Source organism: Hyalella azteca, unplaced genomic scaffold (assembly GCF_000764305.2).
Source record: "Hyalella azteca isolate HAZT.00-mixed unplaced genomic scaffold, Hazt_2.0.2 contig8602, whole genome shotgun sequence".
Lineage (NCBI taxonomy): Eukaryota > Metazoa > Arthropoda > Malacostraca > Amphipoda > Hyalellidae > Hyalella > Hyalella azteca.
Window position 1 is genome coordinate 15418 of NW_025938691.1, and position 25001 is coordinate 40418.

At 37.5% G+C, this 25001-nt stretch overlaps 3 protein-coding genes across 4 annotated transcripts; 2 read left to right on the forward strand and 1 right to left on the reverse strand.

Moving 5' to 3' along the window:
- The first annotated feature begins 1665 nt into the window (after nucleotides 1-1665).
- On the forward strand, nucleotides 1666-5310 carry LOC108673939 (brain protein I3-like). The gene is made up of 5 exons (XM_018161829.2): nucleotides 1666-1943; nucleotides 2131-2274; nucleotides 3461-3552; nucleotides 3766-3893; nucleotides 4425-5310. Exons 1-5 carry the CDS (start codon nucleotides 1940-1942, stop codon nucleotides 4429-4431), a joined length of 375 nt encoding a protein of 124 aa, XP_018017318.1. The 5' UTR covers nucleotides 1666-1939; the 3' UTR covers nucleotides 4432-5310.
- Nucleotides 5311-6889: 1579 nt separating this feature from the next.
- On the forward strand, nucleotides 6890-10342 carry LOC108673937 (aprataxin-like). The gene is made up of 4 exons (XM_018161825.2): nucleotides 6890-7771; nucleotides 8035-8177; nucleotides 9725-9858; nucleotides 10158-10342. The coding sequence occupies exons 1-4, from the start codon at nucleotides 7601-7603 to the stop codon at nucleotides 10322-10324; spliced, it is 615 nt and encodes a 204-aa protein (XP_018017314.1). The 5' UTR covers nucleotides 6890-7600; the 3' UTR covers nucleotides 10325-10342.
- Nucleotides 10343-10383: 41 nt separating this feature from the next.
- Nucleotides 10384-18724, reverse strand: LOC108673935 (aprataxin). Of its 2 annotated transcripts, XM_018161824.2 has the most exons (8): nucleotides 18530-18724; nucleotides 16683-17104; nucleotides 15805-15947; nucleotides 15381-15517; nucleotides 14980-15188; nucleotides 14693-14821; nucleotides 13079-14407; nucleotides 10384-12743 (listed from the first exon to the last, which is right to left on the reverse strand). In XM_018161824.2, exons 1-6 carry the CDS (start codon nucleotides 18564-18566, stop codon nucleotides 14753-14755), a joined length of 1017 nt encoding a protein of 338 aa, XP_018017313.1. In that variant the 5' UTR covers nucleotides 18567-18724; the 3' UTR covers nucleotides 10384-12743; nucleotides 13079-14407; nucleotides 14693-14752. The 2 variants fall into 2 exon arrangements, with proteins under 2 accessions (XP_018017313.1, XP_047737645.1); XM_047881689.1 differs by lacking the exons at nucleotides 14980-15188; nucleotides 15381-15517; nucleotides 15805-15947; nucleotides 16683-17104; nucleotides 18530-18724 and having other exon boundaries at nucleotides 10385-12743; nucleotides 14693-14757.
- Between the last annotated feature and the right edge of the window lie 6277 nt (nucleotides 18725-25001).

Genomic DNA, 25001 nt, shown 5'->3' on the forward strand with positions numbered 1-25001 from the left:
AGCTGCATTAGCAGGGTGATGAGCTAATGACTACCTATCAGAGTATCAGACTATTCACTATGTATTGCCTACTGGTGATACGATACAATCATATGAACAATAATGAATCAAATCACTAATATTTCTTAGTTTCATCATAGCTCAGGCAGTCAGGCCTGAGGCCTTTTGACTCTTGAGTGTGAACTATGACAATCAAATATATTATAGGGTAAAAAAATTTTGGACTTGCAAATTTGTCTCATTCATGGCCCCTTTATGGGTAGCTCTGGCCAATTTTGCAGTTTGGCCCTTTATGACTTGAAGTCATAAATAATAAAAATTCACTTTATTGTAAATCAAAACATTTCAGTTCTTATTTTTAATTTTCCACATGCAAAGTTGTAGTATTATTCAAACCATCTAATATAAGAAAAACTTATTGGGTAAACCGTCATAAGCGTGGTATATTCCGACCTTGTGGGTAATTCTGACAATTCTCAACTTTTTTCCTTTATATTAAGCTTTTTCTTAGTTCCACGCATTCGTTGTTGATTGAAATGGTGACGTCATACTCTTGTGCGCCATACTATTGCCAAAACACTAGGTCTGGGCTGTCTGGCAAGAAATGTTGAGATCCAAAGAGAGACAGTGCGCGTCACCCAGCGAGAACATCGAAAAATGTGTCAAAGTTGATAGTTGACCTTGCTCTACCAAATAGTGATGAACTGTTTGTGTAGAAAGAATATTATGGTTTGAGACTTTTAATTGACTATGGTTGAATATAAATTGACTCAATTGAGTATGAATGAATGAAGAAGTATTAGTTTAGCTGCATTAGCAGGGTGATGAGCTAATGACTATGTATTGCCTACTGGTGATACTGATACGATACAATCATACGAACATAGTGGCAAACCAGAGCTTTTTTAGAATCAGTTCATTTTTAATTTCCTCATTTACTCAAGATTTAAACCAATTTCTCAAGTATGATAATGGTGGTATCCATGATACTTTACTGGTCTACTTATAGGACTCAAAAGTGAACTTGAGAGAGAGTCTAAAAAACTCTGCTTTGTCACTATGCATACGAACAATAAGGAATCAAATCGCTAATATTTCATAGTTTCATCATAGTTCAGCCTGCTCAGGCAGTCAGGCAAGTGGTAAAAAAATTAATAGATGATTAAGTTAAGAGACAGTTATAGACACATAAAAACTAATTCTGACACAGCTTGGAATTAGACACACACAGCTCGTTCCAAGCTGTGTGCAAAAATTAAAATTTTTTTTATCAAAAGCTTAATAGCTCTTAATTAAAAGCCTAAATGAGTAGTGTTCAATATTCAATAGTGTTCTAATTCCAAGCTGTGTTGTATTCCAATAAAGCTCACAAAGCGATCGGAATTTGAACACAAGAGTGTTGGAATTACGAATAAGTAGAGTTTGAAGCGCAGCCAGAATTAGTCTTGCAAAATGGAATTAGTCTCGGCCGGAATTAGTCTCGCAAAATCAAGGAAGATTGGCATCAACTCAAATATCTAAGTGGGCAATTGAGCTAAATCTACTTATGAAATGAAATCCACAATTTCACCTGTTTTCCTAATTTCTCCAGTTGAAAATAAGAAATACCATCAAAGACGCCCTATTTTTACCTCTACCAGCAATTTACATAAATCACCTGCGAAGCAATCTTTTTTTGCATGTGTTTTTAAGAAACTTCTGCTCAACATTCCAAATAGGCCCAAATAGTCCCCTGATATAATTTAACATGTCTAGGTATTCATTTTTGTTACAATCATGACAATAATTTGAGATACTATTAACTGCCTTTCCATAGAAGTTTATTTTCTTTGGCCAAAACGCCCAGTGTTACTACATCTTCAGCAAAATTGTTTACTTCACATCACCAAAACCCAAGAAGAAAATTTTACTTGAAAACTGCTGAATAATCCTGCTAACAATGTGTAAGTCTCTTATTAAATTATTTAATAAATGAAATTATGAGTAGTCTTGGAATATATCATGACAGGTATGCTGGAAATAATGGGTCTATATAAATTTCTTGAATGTAATTAATCATTCATATTGGTTATATTATTTATGTTTGATCAATTTTTGTTGAAAATTTTCATGCCATTTTATTTTCCTCAGCAAACATCTATCCACCCCCTCCTCCCCCATATGAGCCCCCTAATCCACCTCCATATGCCCCCCTCAACCCCGAGAACAAAGTTTACGTCCAAGGAGTGGTTCCTCCTGGCCGCAGCACTGCTTACGTCACTTCTACCAATTATGGTGAGTTGAATAAGGTTTTTTTACTTTTGAATTTGCAAAACTGTTTCTTGTGTGTGTGTGTGTTAAGATATAACATTCAAATGACTAGCTTTAATGGTCATTAAGATTTAATGATCTCTGCAATAATTGGTTCATAATCTTGCCATTTATTTAACTGCTTAGGACTTGTATTATATATATGAGGTTAAACATTCTCTCTTAAAAATTAATCATAAACTTAGATTATTTTCCAATGTGTATTCATGTACTACAATGAGCCTTACTGCTGTTCCATTTTGGAAAAAATTAGCTCATGTAATAGTGAACATGGGAAATGAATTCTTTTCAAGTTGTATTCTTGGAAATGATGTGACTTATGCCAGAAAGGTTATTATGATTTAATTTTATTCAATTTAGATAATGAAACTGTTCATGACATCAGTAAACTTTGCAAAAATAGTATTGTGTTGCCTGAAATATTGACATAAATTCCTCAATTGCTCAATTACCTCAGATATTGACATAAATTCCTCATGTGAATTCATATCAAAGCTTGCTTAGATTCAATATAAAAATTGCAATTTATATATCAACCCACGAAATCGAAATGAAACAAATATACCATTAATGGAGCACACTTAGAAATTTGCAATTTAGAAACCTATAAATGAATAATTTTTATGCTAGTAGAAGTCAATATGACGGATTCTAAGGTGCGGTATTTTCACTCATGAAAAATTTCAAGATTTTGCACATTGTATCCACAAATCACAATAAAAAATATATAACACCTTTTTCTTATATGGAAAAGCTTAAAAAAGTTTTTCATTTTTTTTGAGCTCTCATTTTGATAGTGTGGAATGGTATGAACTCTAGTTATGTATTATTTGATTGACAGATAATTATTTGATGGTAAGAGGCATGATGAAAGCCCTAAACATTAAAAGGGTAGTGTGTGGTGTCAATATACTCTCTATTACCACCCCATATATACAAGATACGTTATCTGGACTTATGTATCTTACTTATCCCTCACTACCTTAGTCAACGAAGAACCCAATCCTCAGGTAGAGCTTAATATAATGAGTTCAATAGCATAGTTTGTAGTAAATACGCAACCTGTGAAATGGTGATGTTTCAAATAAAACTTCTATTAAAAATCAGAAAAATAGTCCATCATGTCACAGTAAGATTACTGTTTTTCCAGGCAGCATTCCTACTGGCAGCAATACCACCATTGTGGTAGAGCCTGCCACTGTGACCAGCGTGCTATTGGTGGGAGGCTGTCCTGCCTGTCGTGTGAGTGGCTTGCTTGATTTAATATTACCGACTTGAATCAAGATATCCATTGTATGTTTATTTTTTTTATTGCTTGATTGGGCTTTTTAATGCTGACTTTTGGTGATTCTGTAAGATTGCATTTTCATTTTATCATAAAAATTTATAGCTGCCTTAAATTAAATTCAATAATTTGAAAGTGAGTATACACTCAATCATAACTTGATTGCGCAGGTTGGAGTACTGAATGAAGAGTTCTCTCTTGGTGGTCTGTGCTGTGCATTCTGGTTCTTCCCCATTGGCATCCTCTGCTGCCTCGCCATGAGGGAGCGCCGCTGCACCAACTGCCATGCAACTTTCCCGTAAGTTAAATTTAACCCCCAATCTTGATCTTTTGAAGATGATAGAAGGTGACAACTCACCAAATTTTGAGAGATGTTGGCTCAGGGAACTAATGCTAGAGTGTCATTGACTTGGCTTCCTCCTTAGTTGTTGAAATGTGCCTGTAATGAACTAAAAATTTGTGGGTAACTTATTATTTTGTAACAGTTGGAATTAGTGGATTTAGACATAAAACTAATCTGATTTACATGTGTGATTATGCTTCATGAGATTACATCAATAGATGCCCTAAATCCTTGGAAACAATTTTTTCAAAATTATTGTAACCTCCAGTTTTATAATGAATATTCATGGAAGAATGTTATTTTTCATGAACTGCTGTCATAAGTTTTTCTGTTATAATGTATGCTTTTCAAACATAAATTTCTAAACGTGGTCTTCATGGTTTTCCATTCAAAAGCAGACACTTTCTTAATGTTCTACTTGTTTCACTGATTTTTTATTAAAAAAAGAGAGATACATAGTTACAGTTTATATCATTTTCTCTCTAGGTTGTAATTGTCATTCTTACATCCTTGGAGCTACTGGTTTATCTTAGCAATACCACTGAACTTCTGACCAACATTCTGCTCATTGTGGACTCAAGACAACCCATACCAAGATCATCCTGCACCCAATGTTCCAAGCTTTGAACAGAATTGAACCGTCCTTATACTTATATCTCTCCAAGCAAATTCGTACTTTTATGTTCCTTGCGTTTTTTCTTTGCATTCAATTGGCAAACAATCTTCTCATCTTTCAAAAAGCAATCTGGCAAATAGATATTGCTTCCCGTTGTCTTTCATGGGCTCCGTTTTGCTTTATAGCTCCAATGTGTGAACAGCTCTTGCCATGCTTGGCTGCACCATGCGAGCTGAAATTGTAGAGTTTCTGCTGCTTGAGTTCCATCTACGTTAAGATACGATTTGTCAAGGTTTGGTATCTATGATCTTTAATTCTTTTTGTGATATATTATGCTTATGTTGTTCGTCGTTCATTGACCGAACGCTGCTTTACTTTTTGTGTTATAGATCCTCAAGTTTCACTCGTTCTTGATGAAATTTGGAGATACTTTTCAAGTAAATTTCCATTTTATCGGTTAACTCGTGTGTTGCAAGTGAGATATTTTAATATAATTTCCCTTATTTTCTGAGTCACATGAGCCAAGTTATATTTTATTTTTGGTCTGCATTATTAATGTATTTTGATGAATGATGGCTTGTTCATAACGTAGGTTAATATTTGTTGTCTGATTTTCGATGCGTACTTATAGCTTCAGGTTTCTTTTATACTAGTTAGTACCAGGAAGTTGCTACAAAAATGGATTTATTTGAGGATACCTATCTATTAATGGCAGTTATTTTTAGCGCATTTTCTCATTTATGGAAAAAATGCACTATTGTGCTCGCCATGTCCGTCCGTCCGTCTGTCTCTCTGTCTGTCCGTCTGTCCGTGACCTCAAGTTTTCGTCGACGAGAAAATGCGCTCTCTGTCACTCACTGCAGTGAGTACTGAATTATTTTTTCATCTTGCTACTGTTGTTCCAACGTCATGTCCTCGTCTAGAGTCGTAGATTGTATTTTACATTTAATAAATTCCTAGCTCTGCAATGTAGATAATTTTCTATCTTCACTATTGCCCAAAAGAGTATCAGTTGTTGAGATTAGAGAAGAACTTGTTATACAATCATCACGTCTCTTTGTGATTCGACTAATATTTTCATTTTATAAAGTAGAAAACGTTATCCATATTTTATTACCTAGTTTAAGATTCAACAATATATTTCTTGATCTTCAAAACGAGAATTGAGAGACTCAAAATGTGGGTATACGCGTCACATAAAATCATTTGCTCTTATGATCCATCGCTATTCAATTTATAGAATGTTTTTAACCTCTGCAGTTTGGTGATTAAGTAGAAAAGCAGCTATTCAATATATTATAACTGCTTTTGGGAGCAAAAGTTAACCAAATCTATGTGCCGGTCGGTTTAACAGAAACAGGGATCAGACGATGCTTCTCAAATTACTGGAATATTCATTCGAACTAATTTTTGTGTACCAATTATTTTAAATCTTGTCTAGTTTCAGTAAGCACGCGAACAGTATTTTTGATTTCGCAGGTACTACGTTTTTGTATTGTTATTGGCACTAAACCTGAGTGTTCGTTGATGCCTTATTGATAGTCAATATAGCTTATGTATTCTTGTACTCAAAATACATATTTACCTTTCTTGTCGCGGTTTCATTTCAAATTCTACCTTCTTTACAGTAATATTTTGCTAGTAAGTGCATATCGTTCGTTCGTAAATTTTAATGTCGAAAAACTTTATTATTTAAAAACTCTATTACTATTAGTTCAGACCGAATTAAGATGTGCATTCACTTTTTGGTTAACTAAGAGCGATGCATTGTTCAAAGTCTTATGCTGAAAAAAGAAATGTAGCTCAGTCTTTCTTATGCACTCTATAAACAACGTCTATGTGAGTGTTCACGGTTAACGACAATCGTGCGGCATGCGAGATTTTCTGCCCGCAGGGGGAGGCTAACTTGATGCTCTTGCAGGGGACGTGGACGCTCCTCCGGGCCTTCCCTAAGTCCTTTATATTCACAAACCATCCATACGTTTGTAAACGCTCCCGAGAAGAGGCACTGAAATAAGTTTATTTGCAGGCAGAATCAGCGGGTGTTTGGGTTTCTGATTGTGTGATTGTTTGGCTTCCACCTTCAGAAGTGCTAGCATTTTTGTCCAGTTATGACGCGAGTTGTGTAGACAGGGTTCCTAACACTTCCCGTTCTGTATCAGAAGTGCTGGCGTTTTGATCCAGTAACGACGTTGAGCACCGTAGTGTAGACAGGGTTCCTAGCACTTCCCGTTCTGTCTCTAGAGCAGACGACCGACGCAGCTTGCCATCGAACCAATGTGTGAGTGCATTACTTTCAACGTCTCTCCACCTGTCCTATCTTCATTTTTGTTGTTTCTCAATCAATTCTTCGTTTCTGTGTAGCTACTTTCGTCTGTGCATATCCGCTGTATTTACGTTTCTGTTCGCTATTCTGTCTCTGTTGATACTGCTCTACTGCTACTCCTTGGGCACATAGCGATTTTAACTTAAAACTTTTTAATTGTTTATTGACTGTAGATGAGATTGCCATGTAAGACCTTCCGTCACTTGCTAGCTATGAAAACTTGATTACTGAGGAAAGAATGTGATGGTAAGACACTGCTAGCCTGGCTCGGCAGACTTTATGCCTGGTGCGAAATGAGTTGATATGCTGTAAAGTTTGGTTTTTTAGTTTCTCGTTTAACTAAGCTCTGTTTTGATCATCTCGTGCGGTGGTCACTGTCAGAAAGGCTTGAAGTGACGAGCTAATCCAATTTCTCGCTCAATACTTATCACGTAGTTTGTCTGATGTCACTTTTGTGACATGTAATATTAAGATAATGATATGTGATGGTGGGCATAGATCAAATCAAAATTAAAAAAATTAGAAAATTATGAGAGGAAACATCTTTCGATTTTAATCACAATTCACCATTGTATTTCAATCGTACCCAAATTTTGTTCACAATTTTATTTTCTTTATTCTATTCATATTCTTTTATTCTTTCAACTATTATTAAACTATCAAACGTTCATTAAATAAAGAGGTATAAATAAGAAAGGGAGAAGCGCTGAAAAATTCATCATGGTATCTGACAAAAACCAAAGCGTTAAGAGGAAGACCATTGATGACAACCCCGGTGCACCTCCAAAGAAAGGACACTGGGCTCTGGGACTGAAAGATGCAGTCAAGGATCCTGATATGAGGGTGTTTCGAGACGACCTTATCGTCATCATCAAGGACAAGTATCCCAAGGTTTGCTACAAAACTTGGAAAACCGTTCGATTTTTTATGGTTGGAGTCAGTTTATTGTGAGTTGATATAAATAATATAGGTTTATACTGATATATTTTTCGGAACGTTGAAACAATCACCTATTATAAGTAGATCTAGGAGCGAGGAGGCTCAAAAGACTTAATATAATGGAAATAATAAAAGAAAATAGCGAATAATAAAATATGTTTGAAAGCTCGCAAACAGCCATTTACTTTAAAATTCAGATTATATTGTTGGTGTAGGCGCGCCATCACTACCTGGTGCTGCCGCACGAGAGCCTCGCTAGCCTGAAGAACGTCAAGTCGGAGCACTTGAGCCTCCTGCAACACATCGACGCTGAAGCCAGGAAATTCACGGCTGCCACACATCCCGGTGTTGTCTTCAGGTGAGTCCGGTGCGCGATACTTGCAAAAATGAGCTAGAATTGCAAGAAATTCCGTTAAAGAACGGAAGAAGTTCTAGATTAAATAGTTCATTATTAATCTAGTATTCAAGAATAAATTTGCGTGGGCCAGCTTCAGCGGGCTGGACAATTGAGACCTTCCGCCCCTTGTGGGTGATGAATAATTGAGACCTTCCACCTCTATGGTGATGTTCATCTTGACTTTCGGTGCGAGATAGCTAAATAGCTGAAGCGCTAGTAAACATTTGGCCACTAAACTAACTAACTTGCGTGGTTTGAATCGGGTAAACAACTATTGCGTTCGCATTTGAAACCGTAATAAGATTGTCAGTGACGCCGTAAAGTAGCAAATTTTATTTATCTTAGATGCGGTGTGAAACCCGTGAATATTATTGACGTCGATTGATTTTGATTAACAGATAATATTGACGTCGTTAGTACTTAGTCCCTCATTAACATTATTTAGTCGCATCCTACCATGAGATGATGAGCATATCAGAGCATGCACAAGGAACTCAGCGAGTGGCCTCAAGTTCTCAACTTAGTGAGTGCTTGAAAATTTGGCGAGTGGCCCCAGCTCATGTTGCCTCAATAGAACAATGGTCTACTTAAATTATTTGTCATTCATTTTCCGTTCTTCGACATCGGTACTCACCGAAATCTAAAGTCAGTAAATAAGCACTGCTTTATGTCACCTTGAGATAGAGCTCTGAATTTAGTTATTGATTTCTTCCCTAAAGTTCAATTGATGATTCCTTTTGCCTCCAATACATAATATTGTCCACTGGACGGCTGAATTATGTAAGACTGCTCGTCAGAAGGGAGTTCCGTTAAAGATCATAAGAAGTTCTGTTGACTCGTTTGATGAAGTTCTAGATTAAATAGTTCATTATTAATCTAGTATTAAAAAAAATTGCGTGTTTTAAATCGGGTAAACAACAATTATGCGTTCGCATTTGAAACCGTAATAAGATTGTCAATGGCGCCGTAATGAAGCAAATTTTATTTGATTATCTTATATGAGGGGATCTGAAGCGCTAGAAACCTCTCCCTACTACTACTACTACTTATCTTAGATGCGGCGTGAAACCCGTGAATAATATTGACGTCGATAGATATTGATGTACAGATAATGTTGACGTCGCTAGTACTTAGTCCCTCATTAACATTATTTTGTCGCATCCTATGATAATACCTTGAGCATATGAGAGCTTGCACGAGGAACTCTGTGAGTGGCCTCGAGTTCTCAACTTAGTGAGTGTTTGAAAACTTGGCGAGTGGCCCCTGCTCATGTTGCCACAATAGAACAATAGTCTAATAGTCACTAGTCGGTATGCACCGAAATCTAAAGTCAGCAAATAAGCACTGCTTTATCTCACCTTGAGATATAGCTGTGAATTGATTTCTTCCCTAAAGTTCAATTGATTCCTTTCGCCTCCAATACATAATTGTCCACTGGACGACTGAATTATGTAAGACTGCTCGTCTGAAAGTAATTGTGTAGTTGATAGGTCGGTTTTTTCTCCTAGGTTCGGGTACCACGCTATCCCTAGCATGGCTCAAGTTCACATGCACGCCATAAGCGACGACTTTGATTCGCCTTGCCTCAAGACCAAGAAGCATTGGAACTCCTTCACTACCGACTACTTCATCGATAGCCAAGGTGAGCAGCGAGAGTTATCACCGTATATAGGTTAAATTGAATGAAAAATATTGTTGTCTCTTTTTACTAACGATCCTTATGCTGCTTTGGTTCGTCGTGATTTGCGGATGTACTTCTGTCAATTCCATCCTTAATTTACATTTTTTGTTGATGGGTCTGTGTTCGTACAATAGTCACACTCTAGAATTATTTCAAATTTCGCCGCACAAGTTCACGTTTGATTTTGTAATTTATCAATTGTTCAGAAGTGATCGAAAAATAATATGGAATCGTTTCTAAGATGACCTATTTATTTTCAGAGATTTTGAACAAGCTGGCCGCTCATGGCCGCATTTCTGAAATTTCTTCTTCTGAGGGCAAACGGTTGCTGGACTCGAAACTTCGCTGCCACAAATGCGACGTTGAGCCGCCAAACATCCCCAAACTCAAGCTCCACATACGAACACACTTGACTGAAAAACCTTAAAAAAGTTTCGAATTAAAAGCCTTTTAATTAACATTTTGGTCAGTACACATTACTAACATTAACTATCCGTACACATAGGTCTGGGCGAAGGCTTGGAAAGTCCCGTCAGTATATAATGGGTTAAGGCATGGGGACGAACACTCGAACCGCGTTTCTGAAGACAATGAGAAATATGAATGGATTCTCATTGAATAAAATCTCATAATTCTCATTGAAGACAATGAGAATTATGAATTATGAATGGTAGTACCTGATCTACTGGAATGGCAAGTCAAAGCAACTTTAGTTTGAACCGAGCCTGTAATAAGGGCGAAGAACCCAGGAGTATCATCTAGATAAGGCTCATTTCTTCTATGTTAAATGTTGATACCCTTACTCAGTTCGGGCTGAGTTTCGGAGCTTCAATTTCAAGTTCACGCTTTTGACTCGTTTCGTCTCGCACTAAACTTTACATATGTAAAGTTTGAAGTGTAAAGTAAACACTTCAAACTTTAGTTGGAACGAAAATTTAATTCTATAACGATTTAAATCTTTAGATTGTCACAAGTCTCTTGTTATAGAGTAAAGAGAAACAGTTTTTACCATTAAGCTCTGGAATTTATTTCGAAAACATTACAAATGTTTATTCATTTTAATTTCAACAATAAAATGAAAAATTCTGTAACACAATTCTAAGTTGTGTCTCGGAGCTTGAGTAAATTATACCGAGCTATCGCTTACTGTGGGATAAATTGTTTCACTTTTTAATGTGTAAAACAAAATTTTCATTACTTCAATCGTCGTCAATTAAAAATTCATAAAATATATTCCATTTAAAATGGGTACCAATTCAATTTTAGGGTAACACAACATAAAATTGTTCAGTGCGCTGTGAACCCAATGCATGTTAGTGAAGTGAATGCTTGACCAAGATACGTTATCACAGGCAACTAAAATGAAATGTAAACTTCATGCGCAGAAGCTTGTAATGTGAAATTCCTTAATGTTGATAGCGATAAGATTTGTAAAGAAGTATAGTACTTTGACATGGTTATTCGTTCAACTCAGGGCCTCTCACACTGTGTGCTTTCTTACCAACTTACATGCCACTATTTAGAGTGGCTTTTCAATGGATACAATTCAGTACTCGTACTTGTGATGAATGCTGAATTTTGAACCATGAATTACAACATCTTATGAGCCAGGGAAAATCTGAATAGTTCCGTGCCTGTTTGGAGATGTGCATCTCGCACATATTTTTTTTCATTAAAAAAATTGAACGCTGCGGCATTATGATATTACTGAAGATAATGAGAAGTCAGACAGCCCATCATCTTAAATGAAAGATCTGAAACAATAGCTCAAGCCCATTTATAAATATAAGTGCCTTGAAACGCAATGAAAACCAAAAAAAAGTTCACAAATTGCACGCTTGCCGAGTATTGCAAGTGGAATGCCATAGCTACCATGCTAGTTTCCTTCATATTAAGCATTACTGCGTAAGACATTTAACAAGCAATCTAAAACTCTACAATAGAAATAATTACTGAATTATAATCACTTAAAAATTAAGAGAATCGTAGATAAAAAAATATGTAGACAATGCGAGATTCAAATAGTATCGATATTATTCCTACTCTGGCGATGGCCACTTAGCTGGAATGAACTAGTTGGATGTTATCAAGTGTTTTCTAGTCACTATTAACTTAAAATCTTAATTTTTAAAACTACCATTAAACGTCTCATTTTCACACGAGCGAAACAACCGCTTTCTATGGCATTTAAGTACAACAGCACACTTCTACACATTCATATTCTTTCCTTAAATTGCATTCCTTGTTAAATCAGCATTTTCTAACAATGACCAAATACTGCGATGAAAACTTTCATCTAAAATGTTAAATGAGCTTGCTGTTTGGGAGCCACAGAGAAACTTTAATGCCATGAAGTTGCCACAGAACTCATGTCGCCGGCCTTCAATAGAAACGACATATATTCTGGACATAACTGACGACAATTTTCATCTCTAGATTGAAGCAGCTTCGTAGTCATTATAGGACAATCGAACCCTAAACATCGTCTTTCACAGTAATTATAACAGAATCTGCTGAGTGTCGACTCAAGTGTCATTGACGGTAGCTGAGGCATTCGCATCAACATCTTGGGTTCCAGTTTCATCACTACTACCACAGCTCTCTGTTGCTGTTGACGCACCAGAGCACAAGTCACTGGGAGCGACGTAGGAGTTTTTACCATGTCTTGTATCAGGATTTATTGCATCAGTAACATGTAACTCGTCTAGAGCTGCATTTCCACTGCCTTCCCCAGCCATAGCAGAGCTGGATTCGCTTCTCACAGATGAGGTGCTAGCGTTTGCAGCACTGACTGGTGAAGAGTTGGTGGTACTCGTGGTAATTGCAGTGCTGGTGATTGCGGTTGCCTGCACATACAAAATATTTTGCACTTTATTATGATTGTCACAGTTTGTTTTTAATTGGGTTTCCCAGATAAATATTCACAGCAAATACATTTTCGGGAGATTTTTTATTGTTTTTAGCTCAGCAAGAAAGTTTTGCGCCTTCAAAACAAATAATTTTCACACGTGAAATATGAAGAAAGAAGAAAAAAATTATCACACAAGGTGCAAGTCATATAAATGAAATACCTTGAAAATGTATAGATTTGCATAATGAAACGCATGTCACGCTGATGAGAGCCAGCATAAATAACCTCCTAAGAGTACATAATTATTAGAAACTAAAGAGAACCACGTACCAGCGTGACAGAGACCTTGGGCTTGCGGAGCTCCATGAACGTCTTACGCCAGTTGGCGTGGCGGATGGCACACGCAAGAGGGTTGGATGGCGGGGGACGGATCACAGGACGTCTCACAACCGAAGCAGTTTTCGACCCCGACATCTGCTTCCTGAAAGTTGATTTAGGATGCTTAAAGATGCACACCGGGTTGCGGAAAGTGAACGAGCTATCTTCTTCTTGTGACTCCTGCTGAGATTCGGTATTTGCAGATGTGAAACTGGGTGCAGATGATGCGGGCATCATGCGTTGGTTGCTCATCATAGGTGACTGTATCGTCGAAAGTGGACTCTTCAGACCTGGTGAATTCTTTGTCGATATAAATAGCGGGGAATAAGCGGGAGATGATGTTTTTAGTCCAGAAGACGGGTTCTTAAGACTAGGCGTGAAGCCCGACTGTGAAGACATCAGTCCTAATGAAAAATTCCCAATGTTTGACGTCGTATTCCTCACAACAGGTACTGAATTTAATGATCTGGTAGAGGGATTTTTTAAATTTGCTGTGGCGGGTCTCAAAGAAGAATTTAGGGAGCTTGCGCTCGGCATTCGTAGGCCAACTGCTTTACTCTTGGATGAATTATCCTCCTGAATGCATCCAATGTTTGTCCCTTGGTTTACACTTGAAGGTAAATTAGTCCTCAGGTTTGCAGTCATTCCTTGCAAAGCACCCGATTGTTGAGAGCTTGTTTGAGGAGGATGCTGGGTCCTAAAAATATTGTTCAGATTTTTCTCATTAGCAATATGGGCATCAACCTTCCTAAAGCACGCCATTGGGTCAGATGACGCAGGAGGAGTTACAATAGAAGGAACGCTGCCAACGTTGTTCTTAGGAAATTTTGTTTGAGTCACCGAAGTATTAGTACTTGACGGCCTGGAAGTGACCACAAAGCTAGACCCACTGTTGGACTGCAGCGAAGTCAATGACGTCACGGACGGTTTTCCAACCGACTTTAATGTACTTGTGGTCTTGACGAGTGCAGTGCCTTTGAAACATGCCATAGGATCAGGTAGTGGAGCTGAGATTGCTGGAGCTGTAGTACTGACGGAGTTTGAAGTATTGGGCTGGGATGCAACCGTCGATACAGGAGCAAGGCGGAGTGAACTGTACAGCCCCTGTGTGGGCAATGAAAGCTTGTTGCTCTTGTAGTGGTCCCCAAAAGAGTATGGATTGCTCGGCATTGATGGCGCGTCACTCGAACTAGTTCCACTTGCGGAGGGTCCAGTTTCTCTGATCTCATTAGTGACTTCTGTTGAAATCGTCCCCTTTTGCTGCTTCTTTTGTATCCCTTTCTTCAGAGAAAATAAATAATAAAAACATTAAATCATTTGTTGCACCAGGCAATAGTTTTAGGGTTAAGAAAACTTCTTGCTTAAGATATTTTTAAACAAATTTTTGTATCCCTAACACCGATAATTATAATAAATAAAATTGTGAAATTTTTCAATTCTGCACAGCTGCCTATCTGGGAATGCAAGCAGACAGCCAGATTATCTTAGGTTTAAATTGACAACTTGCCAAGACGAAAAACTTTTCCACTATGAAACAAAATTCATGAACTTGAATACGGTACATACCTTAGAGGAGACAATCTTTTTTTGTCTGTTAGCAGCACGAGTGGACGATTTCGCTAATTGCTATCTTCTCTTAGCTGCTTTAGAGATAACGGGTCCACCTTCTTTCTTCTTAGGTCCAGTTGATGGTACCTAAAATTTTCAACATCCGGCATTAAAATACGGTACTGAATAATAAAAAAGTAAATTATAATAAATCTATACAAGTCAACCTAAATTAAGAAATTTTTAGAAATAAACATACAACCATTAATGAATGTTCACTATGGTACCATCAAAGAAGTGCTCACGGTAGGCCAGAGGGGATGGACCGATTTAGCAACATCAGGCATCAGGGGTCCAGTGAAGAGATGCTTCAGGAGATGTTGCTTGAGTTCCATCATACTCGAGGCTGGATGAGAACATTTATGGCAACTGATGGGCATTTCCAGGAGTCTCTTACCATCAGCAGCTGAACACGTCACCATCCTGCCACGGCTAGCAAGGCATTGAAGCACAGCTGCCAATATCAACAATAAAGAATATTTACAACAATTAACAACTACACGTGACTAATTTTTTTACTCAAAAACAAGCATCATTCACCAACGGCTAAAAATTAAGAATTCTGAAACCTCTATCATTGAATGAATTTATACTAATACGTTGGCTAGTTAAGAAAGTATATATGCATCAAGGTAGTTTTTCTAACCAGTGCTCTCAATGAAGTACTCAGTGTTGAATGAATTCCACTGCTTCTTGGTGCGCAGCCAAGGCGAGTCAAAGTCTTGGCTGATGGCGTGCAGGTAGACGAGCTGGTCAGTGATGGGTATTGCATGGTAGCCATACCTGTTTTAGGTAATATAAATTATATTTTGCCTACATCATAATTCTTATAAGTATTTAATATAAAATCATACATTGGTGTATTAATTGGTAAAAAATTCGTTTTTTATGAATTAAAGTAATTCTATTACGGAGATATGTGATATGGATTAGTATTCAAAAATATTGTGATAAAATAAAATAGTAATAATAAATAAATTTTATTGCAAAACAGTTAATTGGTTCAACTAAAATGACCTCTAAATGTTGAGAAGCACACAATTTGCAATGGTCTGAAGATTGAAGCTCACCTGAAGCTAACTTGTAGGTTCTGGGAAGCAATATAGTTGCGCGCCCTCTCGTCCATGTGCCTGAAGAGAGCTAAATGACGAGCCTCAGCATTCTTCAGGCTGGCGAGGTTTTCACGAGGAACTACGATGTAATGATGAAGTGCCTGGCCAAAAAATGTTGACTTCAATAATTTATACACTTAATTCAATAGTCTAATAAAACCATTAATTTTCAATCCTAGCAATTTATAAAGAGAAAGCACCTCAAATCTCTTCAGTGAACAACAGTGTTTCATAAACACTGTGTTGATACCATTACATCATTTGTAATGCTTATAGATCTCAGATTTGTTAGGAGTACCGTATGCAGGCATATTTATTTGAAATATATTGTATAAAACAAATTAAGAGAAAAAGTTATTAACACTTCTTACTATTGAGGGATTCTCAATACACTTCACATTAGCTAAGTTGTTTTGGTTATCACATAAAAATGAATGGTGACACAATGATACATTCGAATAGCATAGAAATTAAAAAGGAAATTAAGTAAATTAGGTAGAGGAAATTTTCAAATTCAGTATCACTTACTTTAAATTGAAACATAGCACAGGTTTCTAGTCATAACCTTTTATGTTCTGGTGTGATGCATTCTTCATAAGGAAACAACAGACTATTCATATGGTACATACATAGAGCAATGCATTTCAAAGCAAACAACAGATTATTCATATGGTACATACAAAGAGCAATGCATTTTAAAGCAAACATTAAAAATTTTTGATTTGTTGCTGGAGAAAAAGTGAATTGAGCAGGAATTATACAAATAATGTATTTTTATAATATACCTTTATCAACTCGAAATCAACATGAAGTTGAAACATGTTTATTAAATTTACCTTTGGATACTTGGCTTTCATAATAAGGATGTGATCATCAGATAGCACAACTAAATTTGTGTCTTTCATGTGCTCAAGGATGCCAGCAGTGCAGGTTTTCTTCTCAGGTCTTGGAGGCCTGGCAGGACTGCTTGACGACTTCCTCTTCTTGCCCTTACATGCAGCAGCTGGAACAGCCTCCACAGGAGGAGCCTGGACGGCTGGAACATGAGCATGAAGCTGGGCATGATGGTGAGCTAGTGTGGAGGGAGGTGGGTGTAACTGTGAAGCTGGATGATGATGTAAGTGATGGTGTTGGTGGTGGTGTGGATGATGGTGATGTGATGGGTGAGGAGGGTGATGAGATAATGAAGCAGCATGAGTGTGGTGAGCTTGCATTCCTCCACAGAACATCAGTGGGTTGATGCCCATGCTTCCCATGCCTGGAAATTACAGTAAATTGTTAATTAAATAATATTATCAACATTGTTTTCAGTGTTATACTGGTGCAAAAGTAGTCTAAAATTTGTCAGTAAAACTTTCAATGGATATTATGCCTCAAATAATAATTTTACTGCATTCCTTAGACTTACAATATTGAAGTAGCTAAGACATTAGCAATTGATTCTCAATTGATAAAATTGAACATGAATTGGCAATCTCTGGTAATAGCATTGCTGCATAATTTTAAACCATGTAGAACAATGATACTTCAGCTTTTACTTTCTATATATGTGTATACAGACAAGACATTATAGCCTTGGTGCACAAGATTAACCAAATACACGAGTACTTGGACAAGAAAATTATGAATTATCAATATAATAGGATTATAGGATTATCCTATAATAATAGGATTTTAATCATGTCCGGTGGGCAGGAAAACATCCTTTATTTCTAATAACCCCCATAAAAAAATCAGAAATCTCACAGCCTTCTCTGTCAAGATACTCTTCAAGTATCTTGACAGATACTCTTCTTACATATACTCTTCAAGTACAGATACTATTTTTGGTATCAGATCAAAAATATTTTAGCTATATTATCTGTATTATTTAGGTAGGCCATTTGGTAAACTATATATAAACTTTTAACATCAAGGAGCTGTTCAGCATGTTGGCAAGGAACCATTCTCCTGTCAACTTTTGAATCAGTGTTCAACAAGCTATAGAGGTGGGAGGTACTTGACCTTTCTGCTGCAGTCAAACCTCTCATTTCATGTAGTTTTTTCAATGGTGCATAATGAACTCACAGACATTGAAATAAAAACTTTTGGAACAAATAAGCTTTGAAAAAGTAAGAAGCATTGAAGATGCACATGCACCAGTGAAGAAGATGCACATGCACCTGCAATAAAGATGCACATGTTCTCAGTCACACACACACATGAATGACTTAGTCTCTTCACCATCAGTAACATTTGTATTGTACCAATGTCAGACTTGTTGTACGCAGAAATGGCTTGGCTTGAGACAAGAAATTTGGTCATTTCATATTCATAATCTTTAAAAATGGTTTTGAGTTCATAATTGTGCATTTGAAGACAGCATTTGATAGGAAACAATCTATATTATAGCCTGGTAAAATAATGCGGTGTAGTATGCAAGATGTAAGGCATCTAAAATATACCTACTTAACAAAATGGAGGACAGAAATTAGTGCCCAGGATGTCATTGAAAGTTATTCTTTACACAGCCTCTTTGAATTGATTCGAAAGTATTAAAAACCTATTACACTAATTCTAGATTAGCAGAAAAAACAATCATGATAGAAGGCTATCACAATTTCCTAGGTTTTAATTTATTAATCATCACCTGTAATGCCAATGCCAATAATTTTATGAACTAGGAAACTAAACAATATCTCACCTCCAGAATTACAGCCAGGAAACATGTTCCTCTGCATTTCCTAAAAGATTTGCCAGGACATTCAAATGATGGCAAATTGTGAAGAAATAAAATCAAATCATCTTTTTATAAGTGATTCTACAATAATGACTCAAAACCTACAGATGGTCAATAGAATCACCATTAGGCCTGAGATTATTGAAGTATTCAACAAAATCCAAGGATAGAGTTATTGGGGCTCTAAAGCCATAATCTAGTAACTTGGTTTCTTCTAACACAATACTACAGAGAGGAATATTGTCACCATACATTTACATTTATCTTACTAGTAATTCATATATACATGCTAAGTTAAATATATTATGGTTTGACACTTTTAAATACGTCTGTGAATATATTAGGAATCCTTTAAGTATACTTGTATTTGCTGATTTCAAGTGGTAAATAAACTAATAGATGATTAAGTTAAGAAATGGATTTAGACACATAAAAACTAATTCCGACACAACTTAAATTGGACACACACAGCTCCTTCCAAGCTGTGTGCAAAAATGATCATTTTCTCAATTAAAAGCTTAATAGCTCTTAATTAAAAGCCTAAATAAGTAGTGTTCATTATTAAATAGTGTTCTAATTCCAAGCTGTGTTGTATTCCAATACAGCTCACACAGCAATTGGAATTTGAACACAAGAGTGTCGGAATTACAAATTAGTAGAGTTTGAAGCGCGGCCGGAATTAGCCTCACAAAATGCCGAATTTAGTCACACACAGTGTCACACTGTGTTGGAATATATGGATTTGGTAGGTTTGCATTCTAAAGGCTTTTAAATAAATATGGCAACACTTTGTGACGTTTCATTGTTGCTGGTGCATAGTGCAGTGTTTTGAGAGTCATGTAAAGCAAACAGAACTCGAGTAAAGCATAGGGTTATTTTTCATAGTTTTTCATTTCTTGATGCATCCTTAATGTGTCGGAATATACCGCATTTACCCTAGCTTGGGTGGGCTTGTCTGCTCGAGCTGTTGACTGTGGGCTGTTGGTTGAAGAAGTTTTGGTGGGGTGGGTAGGTTTGGCTTGAAGTCTTGGCTTTTTACTTCTTGCCAACCGGCCAATCACTAGCGAGTCTGAAGGGAAGCCATCAAAGTCAGTTAAATCGGTCATGGTTTTACTGAAAAGTTCTTCTGGTCTTCCAGATGATGACTCCGCCATGGTTGAAGCAGATCCAAACCGTTGGCGCGAAGGGCCTTCGATACCTCACGGAAGTTTTCAAGCTTTCACTCACATAGTCAGTCATCCCGGATATCTGGAAAGCCGGACGCGTCATCCCAATACCCAAACCAGGCAAGCCCACCGATCAAGGCACATCTTATCGGCCGATCACCCTACTTTCGCCCGTTGCCAAGATCCTCGAATCGGTGATCCTACCCGTGATTAACGAACATTTCCAGCCAAAACAACACCAGCATGGCTTTCGGAAAAATCACAGCACAACCACCGCACTACACTTGATTACACATCAAATCACGAAAGGACTGAATCAGCGCAAACCCGCCCACCGCACCGTCTTAGTCGCTCTCGACTTGTCGAAAGCCTTCGACACGGTAGATCACGCCATCCTACTGCAAGACGTTTTCGATTCAACGCTACCATCGTCGATAAGACGCTGGCTGTGCAACTATCTACGAGGTCGTCAATCGTTCGTCGAATTTCGGAGCGTCAAATCGAAAGCCCGAAAAATCAAACAAGGCGTCCCACAAGGCGGAGTCTTATCGCCCACTCTGTTTAACCACTACCCTGTCTCTTATACACATCTAGATGTGTATAAGAGACAGGTCAAAGAAACCCCAAGAGCTGGGGTAACAAAGACCATCACTTTTTTTTAAATTACATCAAAACTATGAGAGGCAGGAGCCAGCAATTTATGGTGAGTAAAGCTAGAGTATAGACCTGTATTTTGCACATTTCAATTTAAGCTTAACTTATCTAGTGAAAAAATGGCATCATTTTGAAAAAAAAGGTGGTCAAAGTTACCCCATTTTATGGTACAGAGATTCTAAAATCCGTAGGTCAGTAACACCGGTCATGTAAGCTAAAACTCAAAAATCACTATCGGACACCGGAACATTGCACTGCTTGGCATGGACGCGCACAGCTGAATGAGGAGGATGCGCAAGTAAAGTTCCCATTCTAAAACTTCTGCCCTTATGCTCTGCCAACTTAGTGTAAAAATTGCGAGATGTCATACTGACGTACGCTGATGCGCAACTGTAACTGTACAACTGTATCTATATACTAGGGACGAACGCATAAAAAGAGGGAGAGCATCTTTTCCTACTTTGGTAAAGCATCTGAGAGACTGAGACTATGGCTAAGGAATTGAAAGATTTGATCAATAAATATCTTCCAAATGTAAATCTGCAGGTGATATTGGTGAATAACTTCAAAATCAGTTTGTTCTTCAAGTATAAAGATGCTCTCCCTCTTTTTATGCATTTGTCCCTAGTATATAGATACAGTTGTGCGCAGTGCGCATCAGTGTACGTTGGTATGACCTCTTGCAATTTTTACACTAGGCTGGCGGAGCATAAGGGCAGAAGTTTTAGAACGAGAACTTTACTTGCTCATCCTCCTCCTTCAGCTGTGCGCGTCCATGCCAAGCAGTGCAATGTTCTGGTGTCCGATAGTGATTTTAGAGTTCTAGCTTACACGGCCGGTGTTACTGACCTACAGATTTTAGAATCTCTGTATATTTTTAAACAGAAACCTTGGTTAAATGCAGCCTTCAGCTCCTATCCGTATCCCCTTGAAATTGTAAATAGCTAGATAGGCCTGTCTCCTTATGTGTATTTGTTTTTATTTTTGTCAATTTATGTTTTTATCTTCAATGTGAATTTAGTTTCCTAATTGATTCTGCTTTTCTTATATGTTTTGAACTTTTGAACTGCCGATGGAGCTGGACTCCGAAACGTTTTCATTCTTAAGAAATGGTTAATATTCTGGCTGTTTTCTTTGCTTTTAAATTCCTCACCAAGATCACTTCTACATATTTCTACATAGGACCTTCAACTCTTCTTCTTATTTTAGAGCTGAGGGAGCTCTGGAAACTCGTCCAAGTTAGCCCCCTGACAGAATAGTGCTCAGGATTTGCGCAACTGTGGGCAAAAAGACAAGAGATAAGACATTGCAAAGAGCAGCCATGTTAAGAGACTGGACCTGTTCGATTGTAAAATCAATGATAAATATTGAAAGAGAGTGATATATACATATTTCATCCCATGATCCCAGGTTAATGACTAGGTACTAACAATCTAACATGCCCTGCGCTGCACAGTGCCACAGTGCCTCACAGGCTCACATGAGATTGTGGAGAAAGTCAGTTGCGTTCGTGGCGAAAGCACGTGTGTAATTTTCGTTCCTTGAAATAACCGGCGAATTTTGAAGCTATAGATATTCAGATTTATTTGTAATCCCTTGCTCAAACCTACAATTAATACATTCAGACGCAACTGGCTCTCTCCCTCTGGCCTCTGAGCCTCTGAATAATATCACATCAATAATACAGTAATATCCCATCAATAATATGGTACCATCAACTGGGGGATTGGACCCTGTTCATAATGATGGCCAAAGGGGGGTCATCATTAGTGGTCATAAACAATGGCCAAAGTCACTCCAGCCTTTATGACCTTGTTTACAACTCAGGCGTTTACGACCCCGTTTTGTTTGCAAAACAAAATCAAAAACGGGGCCCAAGTCACCCCAGTTGACAGTAATTAATGTTTATGGTAATATCCTATCAATAAAGGAAAAACAAGTAAAAATCACAGAAATTTCATTTATTCTACCTCTACATCATCTACAAAGAAAGAGGAGGACTTCAGAGTACTGTTAGTAATGGAAGAGTACACTCTGCATTTTTCAAATATTTTAAAATGAAGTTTTATTCCAAGTGTCCTGAGTAGCACCATTTGACGGAGCTACTCGGGACACTTTTTTTTGCTTCTGGCACCTTACGAATAGCATAAGGAATTTTTTTACAATGCCATTTGATAGCCCTTGCAAAGAGCTATAAAATGAGCCTAAACTTGTTTATGAAATGTTTCATCATAAGAAGTTATTAACAGTTATTAACAAAAAAACGCTCAAAACTGTCCCTAGTAGCCCCAGTTGATGGTACATTAATTACCGTATTATTGATGCAATATTACCGTATCCATGAACAGGCTATTGACCATTTCAACTACCTTGTCCATTGCAAGCTTCATATCAGCAGCCTTATAGCATTTTTTCTGTAGCGGTTTCAGCGTTTATTAGGCCGTAGGCCTGTCGCCGATTCTTAACATCGCAGAGCATTAACAGCTTGTTACGGTCTCGAAATCGCAACTCACGGCTCCAATTCTGCTGTGCTTAACTGCCCAGCCTCCTTGCCGATTCTGACCAGAAACTGGCGCACAGAGCTGGGATCGAACCCGCGCCTCTCTGCTCCAATCATGGTACTCTGAACTGTAACCACTGGGCCACCCTGCCTGTATCTGTAAGCTTACAGGATGGCTTGTAATTTCATACCATTTTAATTGGGTTAAGTGAATTTACTATAAAAAAGATCGTGAAAAACATACCTGAAACAGAAAGGAATGTTTTAGTGACAACCATCATATGTTTTGGAGAAATAAATCATAGTACAATTATTGGGCGACCGATGGCTTTGTATGTTTGTAGTAGGGTTTCCTTGTCTTGTCCAAAGGAAGTGCCTGAGAGTGCTTTCAGTATGTTGTTGAGGTATGTAAATTCCGCAAATAAAGTTTTCATGCTGACACTTGTCTGCCACTTTTTTCTAAGCGAAATTTTTTAATATGGCAAATATTTTTTTTACTATGGACCTTAGCAGAAGTAACTTTTCTAAATCCTATCATTTTTCCGGAGTGCCGGAGTCTAGAGTTAACTGCATGACTGCAGCTGAAGGCTGTCTGCCTAAGACTGAGACTGCTCGTCTACGTCTGACTACCTAAAACTAACGGTGCGCTTTCCCAGCTTATATACGCGGTGGCCCGCGAATAGTGATGTCACAGAAGGTGACGTAATAGTCAGTAATGACATCAATCTGGAACAATACTACAGAGAGGAATATTTGTCACCATACATTTACATTTATCTTACTAGTAATTCATATATACATGCTAAGTTAAATTGATTTGGTTTTAGAAGAATCAAAATTAATGCATGACATGCCATGCAATAGTGGGGGGGGGGACATAGGCTGTTTCCGCTGTTACATGTTAAGGCACAGTAGCCAAATCCCTGGCCACCAAAATATTGTTTTTGCTTGCCAATGCCAACACATATGTTTCCTTTTAAATGCTGTTAGAATTAACATATTTACCTATGAGGTAAAGGCATCACAGGAAAAATTGACTTCAATTGTAGAGGTCCTGGTGAGCTCCTATACCTTCAACTTCAAGATCCACTTAATAACAGCTCCCTAATATCACTCTGAAGCCATGGCCATAGTGAGTTCATTGTTGGTATTAGCTCCGAGATGAGGCCCAATGATTCTAAGAAATGATTGAAAATTTATCAAAAATATTTGACTTGGAGCCACAAGATTTAAATTAAAAAATAATTTCTATCATAAAAAATAAGAGCAACAGCACATATTTGCTAGCATTTTTAAAAAACTGCCAGTAAAGTAATAGTTTTTACTCCTAATTCTTGGAAAACTTTGCCTGATAAGCCAGTTTGGGTTTTCACCTGCATTATATGTTTTTTTAGCAACAAGCAGCACCTGCAGCAAGGTAAGTGTGACAGCTAAGTAGCAGTTTAACAGTAGGAAAATACCTTGTAACTAATTGTTAACAAAAGTGCACAATTGAGCCACAATTTCGAAATTTATTCATGAAATGTCAGCTTAGAGCTGCCAGATCCAAGTAATTAGTGGGATTAGTCTGGTTTTTGTGATTGGTAGAGTGTTGGCATTTTTTGCTGTTCTTGAGCATTTCAGTTTCCAGTATGGAAACTGGATGGGGTATACTGTATTGGTAAACAAACCTAATCCATGGAGGGGTATTTGTTTACCAATATACCCCTCCATGAAACTGTCAATATCTGCCTAAGTTCTTTGTTTAAAAGTGTCAATGACTGTGTCATGGGTTTGAACCTCACCTGTTTAAATCTCTTCTTGAATTATGTTTTAAACATGGTTTTGTATTTGCTAGCAAATTTTATAGACAAATTGGTGGTTTGGGCATGGGTCTTCCTATTGGACCTACTTTTGCAAACATTTTTATGTGTTTTCCCGAGGCTACATGGTTGGCCAATTGTCCTCTTGATTTTAAGCCACAATTCTATAACTGGTATGTTGACACTTTATTAATTTTCAAGCATCCCTCATATGTAGGCCTCTTTTTACAACACTTCTCTTTAACTTCACTTCTTGTTTTTCTGTCTGTCTGTCTGTCTGTCTGTCTGCTACAAATCTTGTAATCAAAATTTAA